Raw genomic sequence first — 21795 nt, forward strand, 5'->3', positions numbered from 1 at the left:
TGGCTGCTATAAAATATTCTCCTAGCTTATGGATAAAGAAAGTAACTTAAGAGTGCTTTATAGTAATAAGAAATCAGAAATAAAAGCACCTGAATGACTTTTGTTGGTAACACCAAAGAGAATTAAATACAGAATTTGGTGACTATAATACACCCAACAGTACTTGAGTATGTACTACTGGCCATACCAGTATAGGGGGAAAGAGGTGATAATAACTATTTCATTTTAAAATCTGAACTTTATATTTTTTAAGACTTTATTATTTCAGAGAGAGAGAGAGCACAAGCTGGGGGGCTCAAGCAGAGGGAGAAGGAGAAGCAGGCTCCCCACTGCGCAGGGAGTCAGACTTGGCTGGATCCCAGGACCCTGGGATCATGACCTGAGTCGAAGGCAGATACTTAACAGACTGAACCACCCAGGCGCCCTAAAATCTTAACTTTAGTCTTCAGAGAAACCTACTCAAAAGAGTCTTAAGTCCCAGTTAGTAAGCATTTTAAAGATCTAAGAAAGGTTTAATACAACACTGTTCTCAAATTAACAGGTCTAATCTCAAATCCTAGACATTATTTTCTGTAATAAGTGTATCAGTGCTAAGTAACAGTCTGCTCTTGAGAAACAGCCAGGGAGTTGGGCTATCATGTCAAGCATGAGCAGAAGTTACAGATGATAGTATCAAAAGAGGCACTGGGTAGGGTAGGTGGTTGGCAGAGAAGTCAGGTCAGGCAGAAGACAGTTTTCGGAAGGTGGTTGATGTAAGAAGTCAAGTCAGGATGCTAGAATCCAAGAAGATAGGTACAAAAAGAGGTTCTTTTGGCAAGTTAGAAACATCTTTAGGCAAGAGACATTGCTTCCATAGCGTCCAGAGAAAATGAAGAGCTTTTTTCATTCCAGGAGTTAACTCTGAAGCACAGTTTAACTCTGCCCTCTGTAATTCTTTAGCTGTTAATGAGACCTTATTCCCCTCCCCACAGAAGAGTTAGCCCTAAAGAAAACGAGCCACCTTCTCTTTATTGACTGACAGGACACAGCTTTTGAATCGGCTAGAGGCTTACAGTTTGGGTTAAAGGTAAAAAGAAAATGTGCCATTTATTCACTGAATGTTGTATTTTCAAGTTTCTTTTTTTTTTTTTTTAAAGATTTTATTTATTTGACAGAGAGAGACACAGCGAGAGAAGGAACATAAGCAGGTGGAGTGGGAGAGGGAGAAGCAGGCTTCCAGCTGAGTGGGGAGCTCGATGTGGGGCTCAATCCCAGGACCCTGGGATCATGACCTGAGCCGAAGGCAGACGCTTAATGCCTGAGCCACCCAGGCACCCCATGATTTGGCTTTAAAATGAATTAAATAATTGAGGAGAGGAGAACAGTGAAAATTGGTTGACATCTTTCTCCATTTCCACAATCACTCCCCTAATTCAAGCTCTTTTTGTCCAGGAGTACTCCAAGAGCCTCTAACTGGTCTCTCTCATCCACACTTTCCCCCCTTCATTTCCTTCTATTATCAATCTTTTGGGAAAACAAATATTACCTTTTCATTCCCTTTCCTCCCATCCCTATACTGCCATCTGTCAAAGCCTTCCCATTACTCTGGAGAAAAAGACTTCAAGTTTAAAAGGCCCTGACTGGCCTGGCACCTGCCATCAGTCTCCTGACTATCTTGCATCGCAGTCCTCCCTGCTCCCTGTGTTCTAGCCACACCACCTCCCTTCATTTCAAGTAATTCACACTCTCTACAGTACAAGACCTGTTATATGTTATCTCTGCTTTACTTCTCACATCCTCCTTCAACTACTTAATTTCCAATAATCATGTGGCTCCTAGTTCAAAAGTCAGTTTCTTAGAGTCTTTCAGCTCTTGTTTCGTCTTTCCAAAGACTAGATCAAATCCCCTTTTGAGCTCTGACAGCACTTGTTCATCTGTCTTTCAAAGCATTTTTCATAGTGATATTTTGTATTCATCTCTATGATTATCTGGTTAATTAATGTCTTTCTAGACTGTAAGTAGTGCAGGGGCTGTATCTGTTTTGTTCACCCTTGTATCAAGAAATTCCTGATACTGCACCTGACATACAGGAGATGCTCAATAAATATTTGTTGAGTGAATAGAGAAATACACACATATGTATATTGGCTGGTTTAACATTCCAGCTCTGTGCTTTATATAGTGCCTATATAAAACACATTATACCTATATAATTAGTTTAGTGAATGAGTAAACATTGAACCTTTTAAATAACCTAAAAACCAGAAGAGGTTCTAAACGAAAGACTACAAAAAAGCTTTTAGAAATATTTTATATATCTATATATAGATATATATATAGAGAGAGAGAGAGATAGGGCTTTGCATTTCATCCTCTATCCCTAAATCTGGTTTACAAAAGGTAGTTTTTGGTAGTAAGATATGATGTATCTTATTGTATAGTCAAGTATGTCCATCGTAAATTTAGAATAAGGAGATAAGAACTATAAGATGTTCTCATTTGTAAAAGGGCATCAATCAAGTCTAAAAATTTCTTCTAATCTAAAACGTGCAAACAACTGAGAGCTTTATCTAAAAAAATAAAAATTTCTGAGTTCATACTTTATATTAACACTATTCTCTAATAGTTATTTAATGACTTTCTGAAATAACTGGTTTTCTATTACAATCCTAGAAAATCCTAGCAGTTAAGATATTTATGGACAATAACAAGTATTCAATTTGCTGCTACAGAGTCTGAGTGGAAAACTTCAAGTGAATTTTTTTTACAGTACAGTCCTATACTCTTGATTACTATAGGAACCAAAGTCCCAAAAGTTTTCATTTTTTACCAGATATTCTACTGTAAATCACTACCAAAATCAATTCCTGCAAACATTATACACTTATATTAATAAATAAAACAATCTAACAATATGAATATATGGGGGCATGGATTAACTAATTTTTTGGTGTTATCTCAGTGGCAGTATTAATGGTAGAGGATGTGGAAAAACAGTTTAATTTTGATATTTATTTTCTTTCTTTCACAAACCCAGTGAAAGACAATCTAGAGTTCTTCACAGTAAATTATTCAAATATTTAATAACCTTTTGCCTAAACCAAATTATCCTCTTAGAAGGACAGGAATAATTAGAATAATGACCTTATAATGCTGTGCTCAAATATTTTTAGTAAATAAGAAACGTTGGGGCTTGGTTGTAAATTCAGAATGCTAGAACCATAAAAGCATAAAAAAGACTTTATGAGATTATTTTAATCTTTTGAAGAACAGAACATAAGTTTTTAATGTATTATTTTAAAATACTGTTTAAGGATAGTAGTTTTCAATATTTCTCCCATATTTACCCATTCTCATATTAAATAAACTTTTTAAAGAGTAGAGGGGTGCCTGGGTGGCTCAGTCAGTTAAGTGTTCCACTCCTGATAAATTCAGGTCTGGATCTCAGGGTAGTGAGTTCAAGCCTCCATCCGGCTCCAAGCCGGGCATGGAGCCTACTTAAAAAAATAAATAAAATAAAATTTACAGAAAGTTCAAAAAGATTCTTATATCTCCACTCCTAACCCCCAGTTCCCATATATTCACATACAAATACCCATACCCAACCCATAGTCCTGGGTTGAAGAGTGTCCTCACAAAAGTTACACCCACCAAGAACATCACAGTGTGACTGTATTTGGAAATACAGTCTTTGCAAATGTAATTAGGTAAAATGAGGTCATAGAGGATTAGAGTAGACACTAAATCCACTCACTGATGTCCTTATAAAAAGAGACAGACAACGAAGAGACGCGTCCAGGGAATAATGCCACGTGGATAAAGAGATGAGGTGGAGATTGGAGAGATGGGCTCCGAGCCAAGGAACGCCAAAGACTGCCAGCAACCAGGAGAAGCCAGGCAAGAAACGATTCTTCCCTAGAACCTTCATTGAGAACACGGCCCTAACCCCTTGATTTTTAAATTCTAGCTTACAGAACTGTGAAAGAGTAAGTACCTGTTATTTTAAGCCACTCAGTGGTAATTTGTTACAACAACCCTAGGAAACTAAAATATCTATAAAACTACACATCTAAAAATCACTGTTTTTGCATTATTAGTAATCTCTATTTCAATTCTCTCCTTTTCATCAGTTGTTCTTTGATGAATTCAATCTATAGCAAGAACTTTCTCCAAATGTCCCTGATGTCAAACATCCTGCTAATAAATGAATTTACTATCTTGTTTTCTCTTGATAGTTTTTGGAAAAATGAATGCATCCCATACTCAGATAACTCAATGACATTTAGGATGGCATTAACCTCTGCCATTTGAAAGAAATTTTAAAGAATTTACCTAAAATAGGGCTTATATAAACTTACTAAAATGGTCTCCTATGGGCATTACTTGTCCTCCAAATGTCAAAAGTAAAACAACTCTCTCAAAGGACCAATGGATCACGATAACAGGCATTATCTGGTACAGAGAAAACCATACATTTACCAGGCCATTTCCCCTACTTTAGGTATTAAGGAGAAAAACTATACCCCTTACTCAAATTACAAGTCCCTTTAGTGTAAGAATTAAAGATATATCTATAAATCTTTACATCTTTGATATATCAAAATAAGATCTAAAACTGCTTCTAATATATCTCAACTATGAAAATAATATATAAATGTGATAGAAAATAAACATACTCTGAGCAATATGATTTCTACTTTCTTTTTAGTATTTTGTGAGTTTTCCAATTTTCCTACAATGAGCTTGTACTGTTTTTCTAGACAAAAAATGTCATCTGAAAATCAGTCTTTTAAAAAAATTTTTGTATTAGGGACTTATTTTTTTAAGATTTTTAAGTAATCTCTATACCCGATGTGGGGCTTGAACTTATAACCCTGAGATCAAAAGTCACATGCCCTACCAACTGTGATAATTAGATGCCCCTGTATTAGGGACTTCCAACAGATTTTTAAATGACTAATATCAGAATAAGTAATAACTAGTGTCAGAGTAATCATATACTAGTAATGACTAGTATCAGAGTAAGATACTTATGAGACATAATTACCAAATGTAATAATATGAATTTTATTTGGATCCTGACTAAAAAGCCGTATTTTATTACCCATAAAAAGATAATTTTGAGACAACTGGAGAAACCTGAATATGAATAGAGAATTTTGTGATAGCAACAAATTATAGCTAATAATATAAAAGTTAATAAGCAGATGATAATACCAAAGTGGGTATGTTTAAAAAAAAAAAAAAAAGCTGATTCAAAGAAATATACAGAAGTATTTACAAGTTAAAGTAACAATCAGTACAATTTGCTTTTTAAAAGTCCATAGAAAACAATGTGTCAGGAAGGGAAATAGTTGAAATGAATTAGGAAAATCTTGGGAATTCTTATCTTCTTCTTTTTTTTTCTCTAAGTAAACTCTACCCCCAATGTGGGGCTGGAACCCACATTCCCAAGATTGGGAGTCGTATGCTCTACAGACTAAACCAACTAGGTACGCCCAAAATCTTGGAGATTCTTAAAGCTGGGAATATGTTAATTCACTTTACTATGCTTTCTATATGTCGAAGTTTTATATAATAAAAGGTAGAGAGAAAAAAAAAAGATTATTACAGTGCTAACTGCTATTTTTATCTCTCTCCAAATTTTACTTTAAAATGAAAAATAGTAATTAGTAAAACAAAGTCTCCATTTCAAACTTTCGAACAAATTATATGTGAGAAAAACAGCTCAGAGATTATATTGAAGAATCTGAATTGTATCTCCCAAACTACAGATTAGCTAGAAATGTTTGACAAACTTTCATGTCTCAATTCTCAGAAAAATACAATTGCCATTATTGATGTCCTAGTCTCTTTGCCTAATACTTTAAAAAGTATCACTTGAAGAGCACCTGGCTAGCTCAGTCAGTAGGGCATGCAACTCTTGATCTCAGGACTGTAAATTTGAGCCCCATGTTGGGTGTAAAGATTGCATAAAAATAAAAAACTTAAGAGCTTAAGAATTTAAGAGCCAGAGATAAAAACAGCAGATAATGAATGTCATTCAAATGAACCCAAAATTATACTGAAAATTTCAGCCTAGAATATGCAGCTAACAGTGTTTCCTTCTGAGAAGTGACTATTGAAGATATTATAAGGATGAAAAATTACTTTCTATGTAATTAGTTTGCCAGCTTAACTGCAGTTTTTCAATTATGATATCCAATTAGAAAGAATGGTTGCACTTCGAGAGATAATTATCATTAGTGAAAATAAATAGCATGGCAATGATTCATTGGAATTTAATTTTGTATCATGTTCTGGGTCTCATTAAGGCAAAAAAAAAAAACAACAATAATAAAAATCTAGATATTACTTCAAATAGAAATTCACTTTCTCTGAGATAATACCTCATGGGGTAAGCAAGGATCCATTTACAACATTTTATCTTATTTTAGAGTACAAGATCTAAAAACTAATATCTCTATGATGATAAAAAGTAATGCCTCATTTGTTTGAAGACTCAATCTTGTCAGTTGCTTAGTTCCTGGTGATTCATCTTAGACCCTGCTGCCAAGATTAATAAAGCTAAGAAAAACAATTCTAACTTCTGGGAGATACTGCCATTGAACAAGAGGTGGGGGTTGGGAATTAATGAATAACAAGTGGGCAAATAGGTAGCCTGGAAAATAATTAACCAGGTGAATTTACTTTAGACATAGTGAGAGAACCGTTCATTAGAATATTATAAAAATCACCTTAAAATTTTATTAAATTATATCCAACAATAAACTTTATGTGATCCCCTAAAAATTAATATACAGAATAGGTGGCCAACCTTTAAATATTAAAATCTTAAAATTCTTCTAACCTCATTATACACAAAAATTATGATATAATATGATATCAAGCTAGAATGAGTACCCTTTGTTAGAAGAACTGTAATACTTCACCTATGAGATTACTTATCTGGCAATCCCAAGTATACAGAATATGGATGAAATCACAAAATCCTTTCAAATAACCCAAAAACCTCACTGTTCATACACAAAAGTTCACTCCTGTTACTGTTAGGAGAGGACTTCTTTTTTACTAGAGAATGTCTCTTATTATAATACAAATATTTCTACCGCTTTTGTTACCTGATTTTCTAGTCCATCAATAAATTAGATGAGACAAAGCAGAACTGCAGGAGATAGCCATGAGAGCAATGCTGAAAATATCAATCTGACTATGGGGAGAAAAGAGAAATGAGTACAAAATATTTTTTTATGGAATGCTGATTACCTGCAAGAAATCTTAAAAGACATTTCATTCATTCAACCAATATCTACTCATGCCCATAATGTGATTGACACTGATCTAGATGCTAGGAAATGAGCAGTTAATAAGTCAGACTAAAAAAGTTCCTGCTGTCATGGAGCTTATATTTTCATCCAGGAAGACAGAAAATGAACAAGTTAAAACAAAATGAAACGAAACAAAACAAAACAAAATACTCTTCACACTTGTTATTTTATTTGATCCTTACAACAATCCAGGAAGCAAACTGTTTGGTTTCATCTGAACTGGGATTTAGAAAGTTGCCCAAGAATACAATGCTACCAAAGTTGGCTCAGAGTTGGGACTGATCTCAGATTCGACTGATTCCAAAGGGATATTTTTGATTTTGTAATTTTTTTTTTTTTTTTTTTGGGAGAGAGAGAGTGCTCGCAAACAGGGATGGGCAGGAGAGAAGAGGAAGAGAGAATTTTAAGAAGGGCCCCATGTCGGGTGCAGAGCCTGACATGGCGCTCAATCTCATGACCCTGAAATCACGACCTGAGCCAAAATCAAGAGCTGGATGCTTAACAGACTGAGCCACCAAGGCGCCGCCCAAAGGGATGTTATTATTATTATTTTTTAATGTTTATTTTATTTGAGAGAGACAGGGAGATTGTGTGAGCATATGCATGAGCATGGGAGGAGGAGAGGGAGACAATCTCACAAGGCTTGATGCCATGACACTAAGGCTATTACCTAAGCTGAAATCAAAAAGTTAGACGTTCAACGAGCTGAGCCACCCCGGCACTCCCCCTTTTATTTAAGGCTTATCTGAGAGAGAAAATGGGGGGCAGGGGCAGAGGGAAAGGGAGAGAGTTTCAAGCCAACTCGGCTTGAAACTCTCTGAGCTGCAGAGCCCAACGTGGGACTTGATCCCACAACCCTGAGATCAGGACTTGAGATCATGACCTGAGCTGAAACCAAAAGTCGGACACTTAACTGACTGCACCACCCAGGCACCCACCAAAGGAATATTCTTAACAATGAGTTTTTTCATAGCACTTGATCAGGGTTTAAAATTATGCATCTATTTCTATTATTATTTGGTTGATGTCATTTTTTTCCCCACTCACACTTTATACCTTAAGTACAAAGACCAATGTGTTTTTGTTCAACATGTATCCTTCCTGCCCAATCCAATATCTAGCACACTGAGGCTACTCAGTAGATATTTACTATCAAGTAAATTATTTTACAGATATACAGCTATTATCTCCATACTCCCTGAGGATGTGGCCAGTCATGAGCCTGAGTAATCGAAGAAAAATTTAATTAACTTCAGTATCATCCAAGAAAGGCAGTATATAATAAATTTTCTTAAACAATTCTTGGTTTATATGAAAGTTTCTAGCACTTGAGTAGAATCCCCATTCCTCATACTGTCTTAAATACCTCCTTCATACTAGCCTCTAGATTATGCTATAATGTTAACTAAGGCATGTTGAATAAAGTAATTTTTCTCTATTCACTAAATCTCTTGATTTGTACTAACATAAAATGATTACATCCAAAGGAAAACACAAGAGTCATGTGACAAAAAGATACATTTTAGGCTGTTTTGAAATCTCTGTTTTTATTGTTCACTTGTTTAAAAAAAAGGAATTCCTCAAAAATAAACATTAATTGAAGAATATTAGTACTAGAAGCTACTTTATAAATATTTGTGTCCCAGTAAATTTAAAGGTAAAGAAATAAGATGTGAAGAGATTAAATGACTTGCCCAAGGTCACAAAATGTCTAAAACAAAAAGAATATATAAAATGTAAATGCTATATGCATAACCACAAGTTATCTCAAAACCACTAAATCATAAAAAACACTATAATTGATTGAAAATGAATACAAGTTACAATGGGGGGGATTAAATGTCCCAAGATAGTCTTGTGAAGAGATACTTTATGTAATTTGAGGATAAAACCCAATACTGTGTTTACCCTGCATTTTCAAGTAATTGGTTTAATTACAGGGTCCCTTACCAAATTAGGCAGACCAAAGTCAGGACAGCAACTTTATATCTCCCCAAGAGATATGATGGAGAAAGAGGTGGTACCTCTGATTCCCTGAACCTATGTAATGAATGTTCAGTAACAGCTGGCCCTACATAGGCCTTACAATCCTTGTCATTTTTTAATAAAGATTTTATTTATTTGCCAGAGAGAGAGAGAGAAAGCACAAGTAGGGGAGCGGCAGGTGGAGGGAGAAGCAGGGTCCCCACTAAAAAGAAAGCCCAGTGTGGGACTTGGTCCCGGGACCCCAGGATCATGACCTGCGCCAATGGTAGATGCTTAACTGACTGAGCCACCCAGGCATCCCTTAAAATCCTCATCATAACTCAGGCCATTTGGAAGCACTTTTTTCTTTTTTTAAAGTAAGAACAGTTCTAAATCAGTAACTAGTATAATGCCATAAAATGAAAGAAATAAGAATGCCTACAATTTTAATATACATACTTAAAATATACAGTTTTAACATAGTATGTCCTTACATAAAAATATCAGTGGTTAACATTATTAGCTGTTTCTTATATGCCAGGCATTGTTATAAGAGTTCTGTATATACTGTCTTATTTACTTCTCATATAATCATATACTACTCTCAATATCTGATATGTTTACTCTAAGACATACTTAACTCTCAATGATCTGTGTTGTGGTATACTACATTTTAACAAACTAACATGTACTTTTTAAGAAAGTATGATTATAAAAATTGGGTAAGAGTGGAAACTGAGTAATTGCCAAATGTTGGTTAATACTTGGTAAAATTTTGGGGCACCTGGGGGGCTCATGGGGTTAAAGCCTCTGCCTTCAGCTCAGGTCATGATCCCAGGGTCCTGTGATCAAGCCCCACATTGGGCTCTCTGCTCAGCAAGGAGCCTGCTTCCCCCTCTGTCTCTCTCTGCCTGCTCTCCTGCCTGTTTGTGATCTCTGTCAAATAAACAAATACAATCTTAAAAAAAAAAAAAAAAGATAAAATCTTGGAGCAAAGAGAATATAAATATTTAGACAACACAATGACTTTTAAGAACTATAAGGTAAATATATATATCCTTTATCACAGCAAATTACCAAATTTCCTGTCACTTTCCTATCCTATCATTACCTTTACTTCAAAAGGTGAATATACCTTTTATCTGTATCTATATTCTGTAACTTCCTATTATATTGCTATTATTAGTTCTGATATTTGTACTGATTTACACATCTCAGCTAAGTATGCAACTCAAAATTCACAAGTACATGTAAGAGTACTTTTCAGATCAGAGGAGACATTTTACACTACAGCTGTATGTCCTTGTCTTTAGCCAGTCTTCATGTGCTTCCCACATGTATGAACACTTTCATTGAAAAAGAACAGACACCCTAGATTAAGACAGATTTGACAGATAAAGAAAAGGGCAAGGGTTCTAATATCAAAAACTAGGTCATTCTTTATCACTAAATTTTAAAGTAACATGTTGAAGTAAGAATTGTTTCCCTTTCAACAAATTAAATATATTCCTCTTCCTGTCTTAAAATTTTGATATCCTATGGTTATTATTTAAACAGTGTGCAACTAGTCAAATTTTGCTCAGAGTTTTAGGATAATAATGCCATTTTTTTTTCCCAAACCTATAGTGGCCACTGTGTTTTCTATTCACCCTTTTGCACATAATTTGAGCCCTATTTTTCTGAACTTTTTGATTGTAAAATATAAGATACCTATAAATAAGTCCATAAAATGTCTATCTGATGTTTAACTTATAAATATGAAGCAATGCTTCTTCTACTCTTCTACTGTCCCATAATCATCACTCAGGCCAAGAAATGGAATATTACTGGCACCTATGAAGCCTCCTCCCCACCATGTGGACCTCCTCTTCATACTTAGCATAGAACGATAAAAAGTTAAATCACAATCAGTACTTTTACCAGTATCCTGAATAACTAATGACTTGAGAACAATTTAAAACCATTTACCTTCCTCCTGACATGTGAGCTATTGTTGCCATGGGTTTTTTTTTTAGTAGCCCCACTAGACACGTTTTACTATTTGTTTACATATATCCATATAATTATTTACTATTTCATTTGTCCTTAGTTCCTTCTTGCATCTTACTTGCATCCTCACTTTCCATTGCTTGAAACAGAGCCTTTATGGTTATCATTATAATTAGAGTCTACCAGTGACCTACTCCTTAGTTTTGATTTGTCTAAAGACAGACTTTAAAGATGCTTTCTCTGGGTATAGAATTTCTAGGCAGTTATTTCCTTTCAACACACTGAAGATACCATTCCACTGTACTGTGGCTCTCATTACTACTCTTGAGAAGTCAGCTGTTAATAACTGTTCCGGTGATGTCTTCGTCCTTCTCCACCACTGCTATTGCTTTTAGATGTTCCATTTGTCTTTGTTCCAACACCCCGCCCAGCACCCCCACCGCCCAACCATTTCCTGTTTCTAGAGAGTTTTTTATTTGTCTTGCTTAAGAATCTGTGTCTGGCTTCCTGAATTTGGTGTCTCTCATCAGACTGGGTAATTTTTCAATTTCTCTTCAAATATTGCTTCTGTTCCATTCTCTAGCTTCATTCAGGTCTCCAGTTAAGTCTTATATTAGACCTGCCCAGTATGTTCTCAAAATTTTAAATGACTCTTCTTTATTTTCCATAGTTTTATTTCTTTACCTACAATCTGGAACTTTTCTTCTAATCTAGCTTCTGTGTTATATGTTCTCTCTTCAACTGTGTCAATGTTGCCAAACTCACTTAAGTTTTTAATGCCAGTATTTTTCAGAAATTTTATTTGGACCTTTTTCAAATGTGCTATGTAACTTTTACAGTTTCTTCCCTGAAGATATTTTCCAGTCTACCTTTTATTTCTAAAATCAAATTAAGCACCATTTAAAAAAATAATCAGTGTTTGATAATTCTAATATCTGAAAACTTTGTGATCTCTTTTTGCTATTATCTTTTTATTCTTACTCTTATCACTCTCTCATACATCTGATTACATTTAACTGTGTGCTGATCACTGCCTTGAGAAACTATTTCTGAGAATTTCCTAGAGCTAAGAAAGATGATGCCTTCCTCCAGAGAGAAGCTACACTTGCCTCTGCCATCTACCTTACAGTATCACCTATTCCAAAACCATTTTACCCTAGGGATTCCTTGGATGACTCAATAATGCAAATTTGAACTGAAAATCCATGTGAAAGTCCCCACCATGGTCAGGCTATCTCAAAGATAGATAGGGTTTGTTTTCTTTTGTTTCTGCTCTGCTCAGCACCAAGGCAACTTTCCCCATGGTGCCCTACATGGGGAAGGGAAACAGTTTTCCTTCTGATTTACATTTATTCTAAGGCTGTCATCCATGAAGGAGGATTTCATTTCATCTCCCTACCATAGACAATATTTTGATTTATTTCAGCTTTATCTTCTTCTAACCTCACAACCTATTAAAACTTCATTTGATTTTTGATTTGGCTTGATTTCTCTTTCTTTTCTCACAAAGCTATTAAAACCCTACTCAATTTTGTCAGAATTTGGCCTCAGACAAACACAGATGCTACGTTTTGCTTACTTTTCTGGTTTCTTGCTTTTTCTTAGCTTTAGGCTTAGAAATATCATTAATATTCACTAATTTCTTACTTTCAAAATAAACAATAAAATATTCTTATTCAATCCAGCAATTCCACTTCTGGGCATATGTCGAAAAAATTAAAAGCAAGGACTCAAACAAAAAGAAAAATAAAGGATTCAAATAGATATTTGTATACTCATGTTCACAGCAGCATTATTCCCAATAGCCAAAAGGTAGCTATTCCTATGTTCACCCAGGGATCAATGACTAAACAAAATGTGGTCTATACATAGAATGGAATATTATTCCATCTTCAGAAGGGAATATTGATACATGCTATAATATGGATGAACCTTGATGACATTATGCTAAGTGAAATAACCCATTCACAAAAGGACAAATACTGTATGATTTTGGTTATAGGAGATGCCTAGAGTAGTCAAATCCACAGAGACACAAAGTGGATTGGTGGTTGCCAAGGAATGTGAAGAAGAATGGGTCCTTATTGTTTAATGGGTATGGAGTTTCAGTTTAGGAAGATGGAAATAGTTCTGGAGATGGATGATGGTGACTGTTGCACAACAATGTGAATGTGACTGTTGCATAACAATGTGAATGTACTGCACTGAATGTAAAAATGGTTAAAACAGTAAATTCTGTATTACATACATTTTATCAGGATTTTAAAAGTTCTTACTCAAATGACTAATTTCCCTACCTTCACTTTTACTTAAATACATAAAATGAACAGTATTTATGTGCTTAATGGGACATCTTCAGAAAGTGTTTTCTGGTTAAGGGTCAAGTTTGAATAACATTAACTAAGCACTTAGGCTTGAAAACCTCTGATTCTTAAAGATGTTTTCTTCATATATAATTACATGTGAAGAAAAAAATAAAAACGATGTTGGAAAAACACAAAGATATAAGAAATAAAATTAGGCCTTATCTAACATTTTACTCCCAGGAGCAAAAGGCTCATAAATAGATAAATTTCACCTCCCTTCAGTAGAGATATTTTTAAACCAAAACTTTTTCGTTATTACTATAAAATCGTGTTTCCATATAATTTTCAAAATCTATGGTAATATTCTCAAATGTGAGTACTGTAAAATAGTCTATTAAATTTACAGAATTTCACTATTAGGTACTTGTTTATTTTATAAAAAGTTCAATTAGAGAATACTTTAAAATTCTTAGTTTTACAAATATCAATTAAGCACTTTTTGCAATATAGTTAAGAGGTTAAAAATAAAAAAAGAAAACAACTTAGAAACCACAAAACATCATTCTCCAGGGGTAGGCTATTTCATGTTACAAAAAAAAGGAGGAGGAAAAGGAAGGGAAACGAAGGGAAGAGGAAATGTTTGACTGGTCAGTGTCTATCCAAACCTTCATCTAACTCCTACAGCTTCCTTTCCCACTCCTAATTTGCCAACAACCACTTATAAACAACTTTATCTATACCCATCTTAACCTCTGTCATGCCACTCTAAAGGAACAAGTGTATTTCCACCTTATATAAAATCCCCCCATAACTTTATGATATATATTTCATTTACCATCTCTAGCTCTTTCCCTTCATTTTAATATTCACATTTCTTCTATTTTAAAAAGAAAAATCTCTTTCTTGATCTTGTACATCCATTTCATTATAGCCTTTAGAGTCAGCAACTTTTAAAGTGTAATCTTGACTCCTTCTCTCTACTTTATCTCCAGTTCTCTTATCAGCCCACTCTATCCCTCTTCATCATACCACTACACTGCTTGCGCTACAGTCTCAATTTATAACTGGCAAAACCAAGAGACATTTTTCAGACCTCCCTTTAGCACCTGACACAACCACCACAAATCCTCAAAATTTTCTACGTTTCCTTCAAAGTTACTACTCTCTTATCTTCAAAATATTCCAGTTTCTCTGTTCCTGGTTAAATAGATTTGTATATTATAGTATATATATCATAAAGAGAATTTTTACAAAAATTTTAATGAAACTAGAAGTATCCCACAGTTTGTGGTAACAAAGCACTTAAAAAATAATTATTCAACTTAAAGATAAATCAAATATTTTATACAAAAACCCTAATATTCTAAATTTTCTCACCTTTTTTGGTGGTGGTTGGGGGGGGGTGTTGAACAGGAGAGAAAGAAAATCTTAAGCATGCTCCATGCCCAGCAATGGGCCTGAGGCAGGGCTTGAGCTCATTACCTCAAGACCCTGAGGATCATGACTGGAGCTGAAAGCAAGAATCAGATGCTGAACTGACTACACCACCCGGGCACCCTGCTCACCTTCTCTTTGATGAAAGGTAGCTATATTACATTTTCTAGCCAATGCTAGAAAATGAAATCTTTTCTTCAAGAGAAATATATTTTGAAAACAAATGTGAAAATGCTTTTTGAAAATAAATGCTTTTCAAAAGGAACTCATTTATATAAAAAGCATTCTGAAAACATGTTGATTACTGCCAAAAATAAATAAATTAGTAAAATTAATTAAAACACGTATCAGAATACTTCAAAAATTTGGAGAACAAATTTTTATCTCATCTATCAAAGAATTTAAGTAGGTTTTAAACCTGCTATAAACATTTTTTTTTCTCATTTCCCTCCTAATCCCCTGTTAAAACTTTCAAAAATAAACCTTCCAGTTAATTTGTAGGAACAAATACCTGACATCAGGAAAGATGGCAATTACTAGCAGATTTCAAGAAGAACCTGTGAACTACTAGTAAACAGAATTGAAAAAGGTTCATGTTAGGTAAATAAGGCAAATGTTAACATCTCTTTCATTTGGAAGCACGGATCTTTATGGGTATCTTTGCAACTATGAAAGTTAATAAAATCAGATATTCAAATAACTGTACACAATTCCTCTATTATTATACATTCTAAATAATTATATTTCACCTATGAGACTGCAGGCTAGTTAAAAGTGGAGACTTGTCTTCATCTTTATAACCTAGTGTTTTGACTATATGACATACAGAAAATAGTTATGCAATAAATACTGTGTGAATAACCAAAAATATAGGCAAGTACACTAAAATGATATACCTACACAGATACACAAATACATATGTATTTAACAGTGTAACGCCTGGTTAGGTAAACAAAACGCTGCCTAAAATCAGCTTGATTCAAATCACGATGTTTCCACACCAATTTAATGGTGTTTAAGGGCTCAACTTGTAATTTATGAGTTCCTTTTATAAAATTATTATTTTCTTAATTAGCATATGTTCTCCTAAATGAAGGTATCAGAGTTGCCCTATACAATATGTAAGGCTCTTTGCTTTCAAAGTGAATCATCAGTGATACAAGGAATGAATATATAAAATCAATAAACAGTAAAACAAAAGCAACAGTACTTCTTCTGTGACAGACTGTGAATAAATGACCCAGCACAAATGAAACATTGGAAGTTTTAAAAATTAGATTTTCAAAATAACAAATCAGAACTAAAACCCAAATAACAGTGTATTTACTTTAGGACTCAGTTTATATCCACTAATCTCATGAAGAATGTGATAGCTACTTAACATAACTTTTGCCATGGTATAAATTTTCATTTCATGCTATATTAAACAAAATTTAACAATAAATCATATAATTATTAATATAAATATTCCCCATTGCCAAATTACATTAGTCTTCCATGGTAGTTAAAGAGGCCCACATTACAATTTTATTTGAAAAAAATTAAAAAATATATTCTGTTAGTATCTTTAATTCTAACTGAATCTTTAAAATAGAAAAATAAAACAAAATAAAAGAACACAAGGCTGTTCACAAAAAAGAATTTAGGATACCATGTATATGTGTGTGTGTATTCACTGATATGATAAATTGCTAAAGGTTATGGTAATTACTAATTATATTCAGAGAAGAATTTTATCTTATAAAAGCTGAGATACAAAATGATTAAGTGAAACTAAAGCTGAATTTTATGGATGATATCTACCAGTCTTCTGTACCCAAGCTATATCTAGGGTCTTTTTTTCTTAAAATGTATTAAAAGAGCAATATGGAGCTAAAGAACATGAAACGTACAAAATGGAAGGTATGTTAAAAAATCAATACTTCTGTAGCAAATGGTATCACTATTTTTCTTTTTTCAGAAACATTTTATATCCTGGAAAACACTCTTTCCCATTCTCAAGTTTCTAGTTACATTAATTATATATGTTCACGACCTACTGATTGTACTCTAACAGTGCTTAAGGAAGAAGAAAAAAGCAACTACTTAAAAGATCAAATAAATAAATAAATAAACAAATAAAACAAAACAAAGCCAAATTTAGAAGCCAAAATATCCCACTGATACCTACCTCCTGGAAATGCCATTAGCCAGACAATTATGGCTACAGGATTTGGAGGATAGGGGCGATGAAGTTGGGGACAAGTTGAGAGGGGCAATCAAACTGTTGATGATCTCAGTCAACTGTGCACTCTGCAAGAAAAACACCAACTTATTACTACCTAAGCAAGAAATTTGAGTTAGTTCTCACACCGTTAGCAAATGTTTATATCTTAGTAAATATTTTAATCTGCGAAGATGATTTATACCACTACTGATTTTTCCACTTATTATAAATAAATCTACATTTTAAAGTACTCTTCCTTTTCTGTATCTGCTTTTATTACAGTTCCTTTATCTACTCATCCTATCGTCTTAAAACATTTGAATTTAGCTAACAGCATCTACATAATATTTTAAGGCAGCTAAGTTAATAACAATAAAATCATAGCTATAATTTACTAAGTGACTACTATATGCCAGGCACTACGCAAAGCACTAAACATAGATAATTTCTAATCTTTATAACCAACCTGCAAAGTAGTTAATATTAGAACTACTGGTATTACTATTATTAAAATCAATTACAGCAGAGGAAATTGAAGGCTAAAAAGATTAAGCAGCTTGAATAAGGATTATAAAGTTGGTAAGAAATGGAGCTAGGATTCAAATTTAGGCTTGAATCCAATGTCACGCTGTTTCTCAATATTTTTCCTAACTCAAAAATATCAGGTTTGTTTAGGTACTCAAATTTCCATTGATCCTTATTCCAAACTTAAATATACATAATATATTTGTACATAACTATATTATGTATATTTAAGTTTAATACATAATAAATAATAGATTTATAAAATTATTCTCAAAACAATAACCTACAATAATTATAATAAACATAGGCTTCATCACTGGAAACAGTATGTTTCTACAAAAGAATGACAATTATTTTCATTACACGCATAGTCTATGTTTATTATACAAAAAAGGGCAAAATTAAAAGGCTTAAAAAAGGAAAAGAAAATCATGTGTAATCATATTACACAGAGAAATACTATTGCTAATATCTTAGTATATAACCATCCCTCTAGACTAAGTCTTTTTGAGTCTATGTGAGCATAAGTGCATACAAAATGCATCTACACACGTACACTTACACAAGCACAAGCGCACGCACACACACACACAAACACACACTGTTTTAATTAAATCATGTCATATAAATTTTCTATGATCTGGTTTTCTCACTTAATAATGTATGATTTTATTTTTTAAAATATGTGGTCCTATTTCACCATTTTTATTAATTGAAATATCTTTCCATTAGAAAATAGAGGGGTGGGGCGCCTGGGTGGCTCAGTGGGTTAAAGCCTCTGCCTTCGGCTCAGGTCATGATCCCAGCGTCCTGGGATCGAGCCCCACATCAGGCTCTCTGCTCAGCAGGGAGCCTGCTTCCTCCTCTCTCTCTGCCTGCCTCTCTGCTTACTTGTAATCTCTGTCTGTCAAATAAATAAATAAAATCTTTAAAAAAAAAAATTTTTTTTTAAATATAAAAAAAAAAAAGAAAATAGAGGGGTATATGAAATAATTATTTTTAAAATTTTCATTTATATGAAAATAATTCACTATTAGAAATAATGAGATAATAATCAGTGTATCTAATAATTGAATTCCTCAAAGTCTTGAAAAAGACCCTGAAATGTTTTCACCATTTACTTTCTTGAAAAATAATACATACCTAATGACCTCATTTTCATTTTTAGATTAAAGATCATTTTCAAATCAATACAAATAGATTCTTGATATACTTAGTAAGCACTCATTAGTTTAGTCATACAAAGAAATTTATAAAGTATCTCATATTTTTCAGTCTGAAACACTGATACAGTCTTCTCATTGTTCCATTGCCAAAAGTATCATTAAAAATCTTCTAACCCCCCTGAGGTAACTGGTTAGGTATGTGTGAATAATTGGTCCAGAAGAACAGCCTAGCCACCAACCAATCCAGCCCAATAAAACCTCAAATATCTGATTCCATGTTTGGCATAAGAAAATCAGAGTAAAAATGAGAAAAAAATAAATGAGGACAGGAGTAATTTAAACTTTGAAAGCAAAAACTAATCAAACTTGAAAGTTAAAACACTTACTAGCTACTGGATAATAAGGTTTTAAATGTAAACACACCCATGTGAAACTTTTTTAAAATTACCTAAAGTTCTAAAAGAAAGTCACCTTTTAATTTCTGAACAAAATACATTATCTAATAATATGTCTATATTAATACTATAAATCAATGTTATTTTTTAAAACTGATACCACTCTATAACTTAACAGTGCCTTTATATTTTAATTATCAACTTTTTAATTGCTTTTGAGATACATAAATAAGCTTTGTTTGGTAAACAAAACATTCCCCTAACAAAATTAACTTAAATCATCCAATATTTGATCTGTACTCAAGGTCCACTAAGATCAGTGAACAGTTACATACCAACAGGTTATCTTGAGAAAAATATGTGTAATATCAAGCCTGCTAAACTTGACACTTAATTCTCAACCCTCTTCAGCAAGTATTTGAAAACAATGTTTTTAATTGGCCTATAAAAACATTACTAGCATATGCTACAAGAGCAAATGATCTGTTCACAGGCAATTTAGTAATGACCTCTACAAGAGATTACTGCTGTCCCTTTCTTATCCTTTTGCTCTACACTTCCTATATCCAAAGCCATTGCCATTGTTCTCACAAGTCCTGGTTCCCTTCTCTTTCAAAGCCTCTAGCACTCCTGTCAGCAATGGGACCAAAAATAAACATAATATCCAGGGCCAACTTCATGGGGAAGCAACCTGAGCAGTTGCACAGGGCTGCCCTCAGAAGGATCCCATGATTGGTTAATGCCCTGCTGTCATGGACTTAAATCTCCTCAAAACTGTTTTTAACAAAGAGCTATGTAATTTCATTTTGCACTGGACCCTGGAAATTAGCCAGTTCCGATGTTAACTCAGGTCTAATAAAACAAATTGTTGCTACCAAGGAGAAAGAAAGAATATAAAAAATCTCTCTCCAAAGGATAAGCAGTGACCTACAGGTAAAGAAAACAGAAGATCTCACTGACCAAGCAAATACATTTGCTTGGGGTCAAACAGTTGGGGCCAAACTCAAAGGGTGGTGAAAAGAGAGGGAAGTGGGAACATAACCAACACTATTTAAAACACCATTTATATGGTAAAGTGCATTCGAATTTAACACTAGATAATTTAAAAAGAACTTTCTGGATTATAAAGTATTCATAAAAGTATGTTGATTATGAATTTGTGCAATTACGCAACTAAGAAAAAAAACTCTAGACAACTGTAAATTGAACAAATATGGGGTGAGAGGTATTGCACCATACTTTGACTTACCAGGAATAAAACAGTAGTAACCTGGTACTAAATTATTTCACAATATATGACAGAAAAACCTAGAAAAATTAGATGTGAGCAGGCATGAATCCACCTTACTCACTGAAACAAGGGAACTATGTAGCTGTGATCCCAATTAGGTATATTTCAGCAGACTTAGATTGGTTGTAAGGTAACAAACTCTTACAAAGCCAGCTTTGTTCAGGAGCCACCAAAGTCTAAATAAAAATAAATGGTGTGATTTCAAAGGACAGATAGGGTAATTAAACTTCTTGAGTCATCCATAATTGAATTTCAGTATTAGGAAAAGCTTTAGACTCAAAATAATTTGTTAGGGGCTTAGTCGCCATTTATTTACATGAACGTTTTTAACGAAAGAATTCATATTCTGATCTCTTTCACTAAAAATCTCTATCAATAAATTGATCACATCTATTAATCTATAAGTAGATTCAGATCTATTAAATGGTATCACTGTTCTTTCTTCATGAAAGAAAGTCCAATGATGAACAATTTTGCTTGAAAAAAGATATTCTAATCCTAGTACAAACGAGTTCTCATCCTCTGGCTGTGTACCAATGTTTTATATATTTAAATAACTGTAATTGTATCAATGTTATAAGAGAGACTCATCATATACTACAAATTTTAATTGCATTTAATGTAAAATGGGAAACCTTAATAACGAATATCCCAAGCAGACACACAGGTTTATTTATAAAATAAATAAATTTATAAAACTGAATAAAACTCATTTCATGCCACTCATATCTTAACTCTTCCGTCATATTACCTGTTTTTCTATATTGCGAAGAAGAAGTGTTGGGCTACTTGGTGACATTTCAAAATCTTGTTCTGGTAAAGGATCTGGACTCTCTTGAGGAATCTGGGGATTCCCTGTAGTATTTAATGAAGCCGCCTGGTCAGCAAATTGTATTTGTTTCTTCAAAATGTCTTTTGGAAGTTGACATTCTTCTAGGATCACTATCCCCTAGGCAAACAGCAATTAAGAGATGAAATTAAAATAAATTGACTGCTAAATCAACTTTAACGTTACAATGCACTTGAAACCACGTTTCTTATCACCTGAAAGTAGAGTCTAACTGTAAGAAATTGGCTGATTTAAAACATGTGTAGCTAAAGCAACATGTATGTCTGATGGGTTAGGCTTGTAAAATATTGCCATACATTGTATATATGAAGTTATTTTTCTTCTTATTGGCTTTAGTTATTAGCAGCAAAAGCATGATACA

The 21795-nt window shown here is 33.6% G+C and overlaps 1 protein-coding gene across 7 annotated transcripts in view; it reads right to left on the minus strand.

The window, feature by feature from the left end:
• KANSL1L (KAT8 regulatory NSL complex subunit 1 like) overlaps positions 1-21795 on the minus strand; it is a 137989-nt gene that overhangs the window by 73188 nt on the left and 43006 nt on the right. For all 7 annotated transcript variants that reach the window (XM_032354660.1, XM_032354662.1, XM_032354661.1 and 4 more), the window contains 2 exons: positions 21336-21533; positions 17172-17293 (listed from right to left, as the gene is read on the minus strand). In XM_032354660.1, coding sequence (XP_032210551.1) covers positions 17172-17293; positions 21336-21533 — 320 coding nt within the window. The remainder of the gene's footprint in view (positions 1-17171; positions 17294-21335; positions 21534-21795) is intronic.

This window comes from Mustela erminea, chromosome 8 (assembly GCF_009829155.1).
Source record: "Mustela erminea isolate mMusErm1 chromosome 8, mMusErm1.Pri, whole genome shotgun sequence".
Lineage (NCBI taxonomy): Eukaryota > Metazoa > Chordata > Mammalia > Carnivora > Mustelidae > Mustela > Mustela erminea.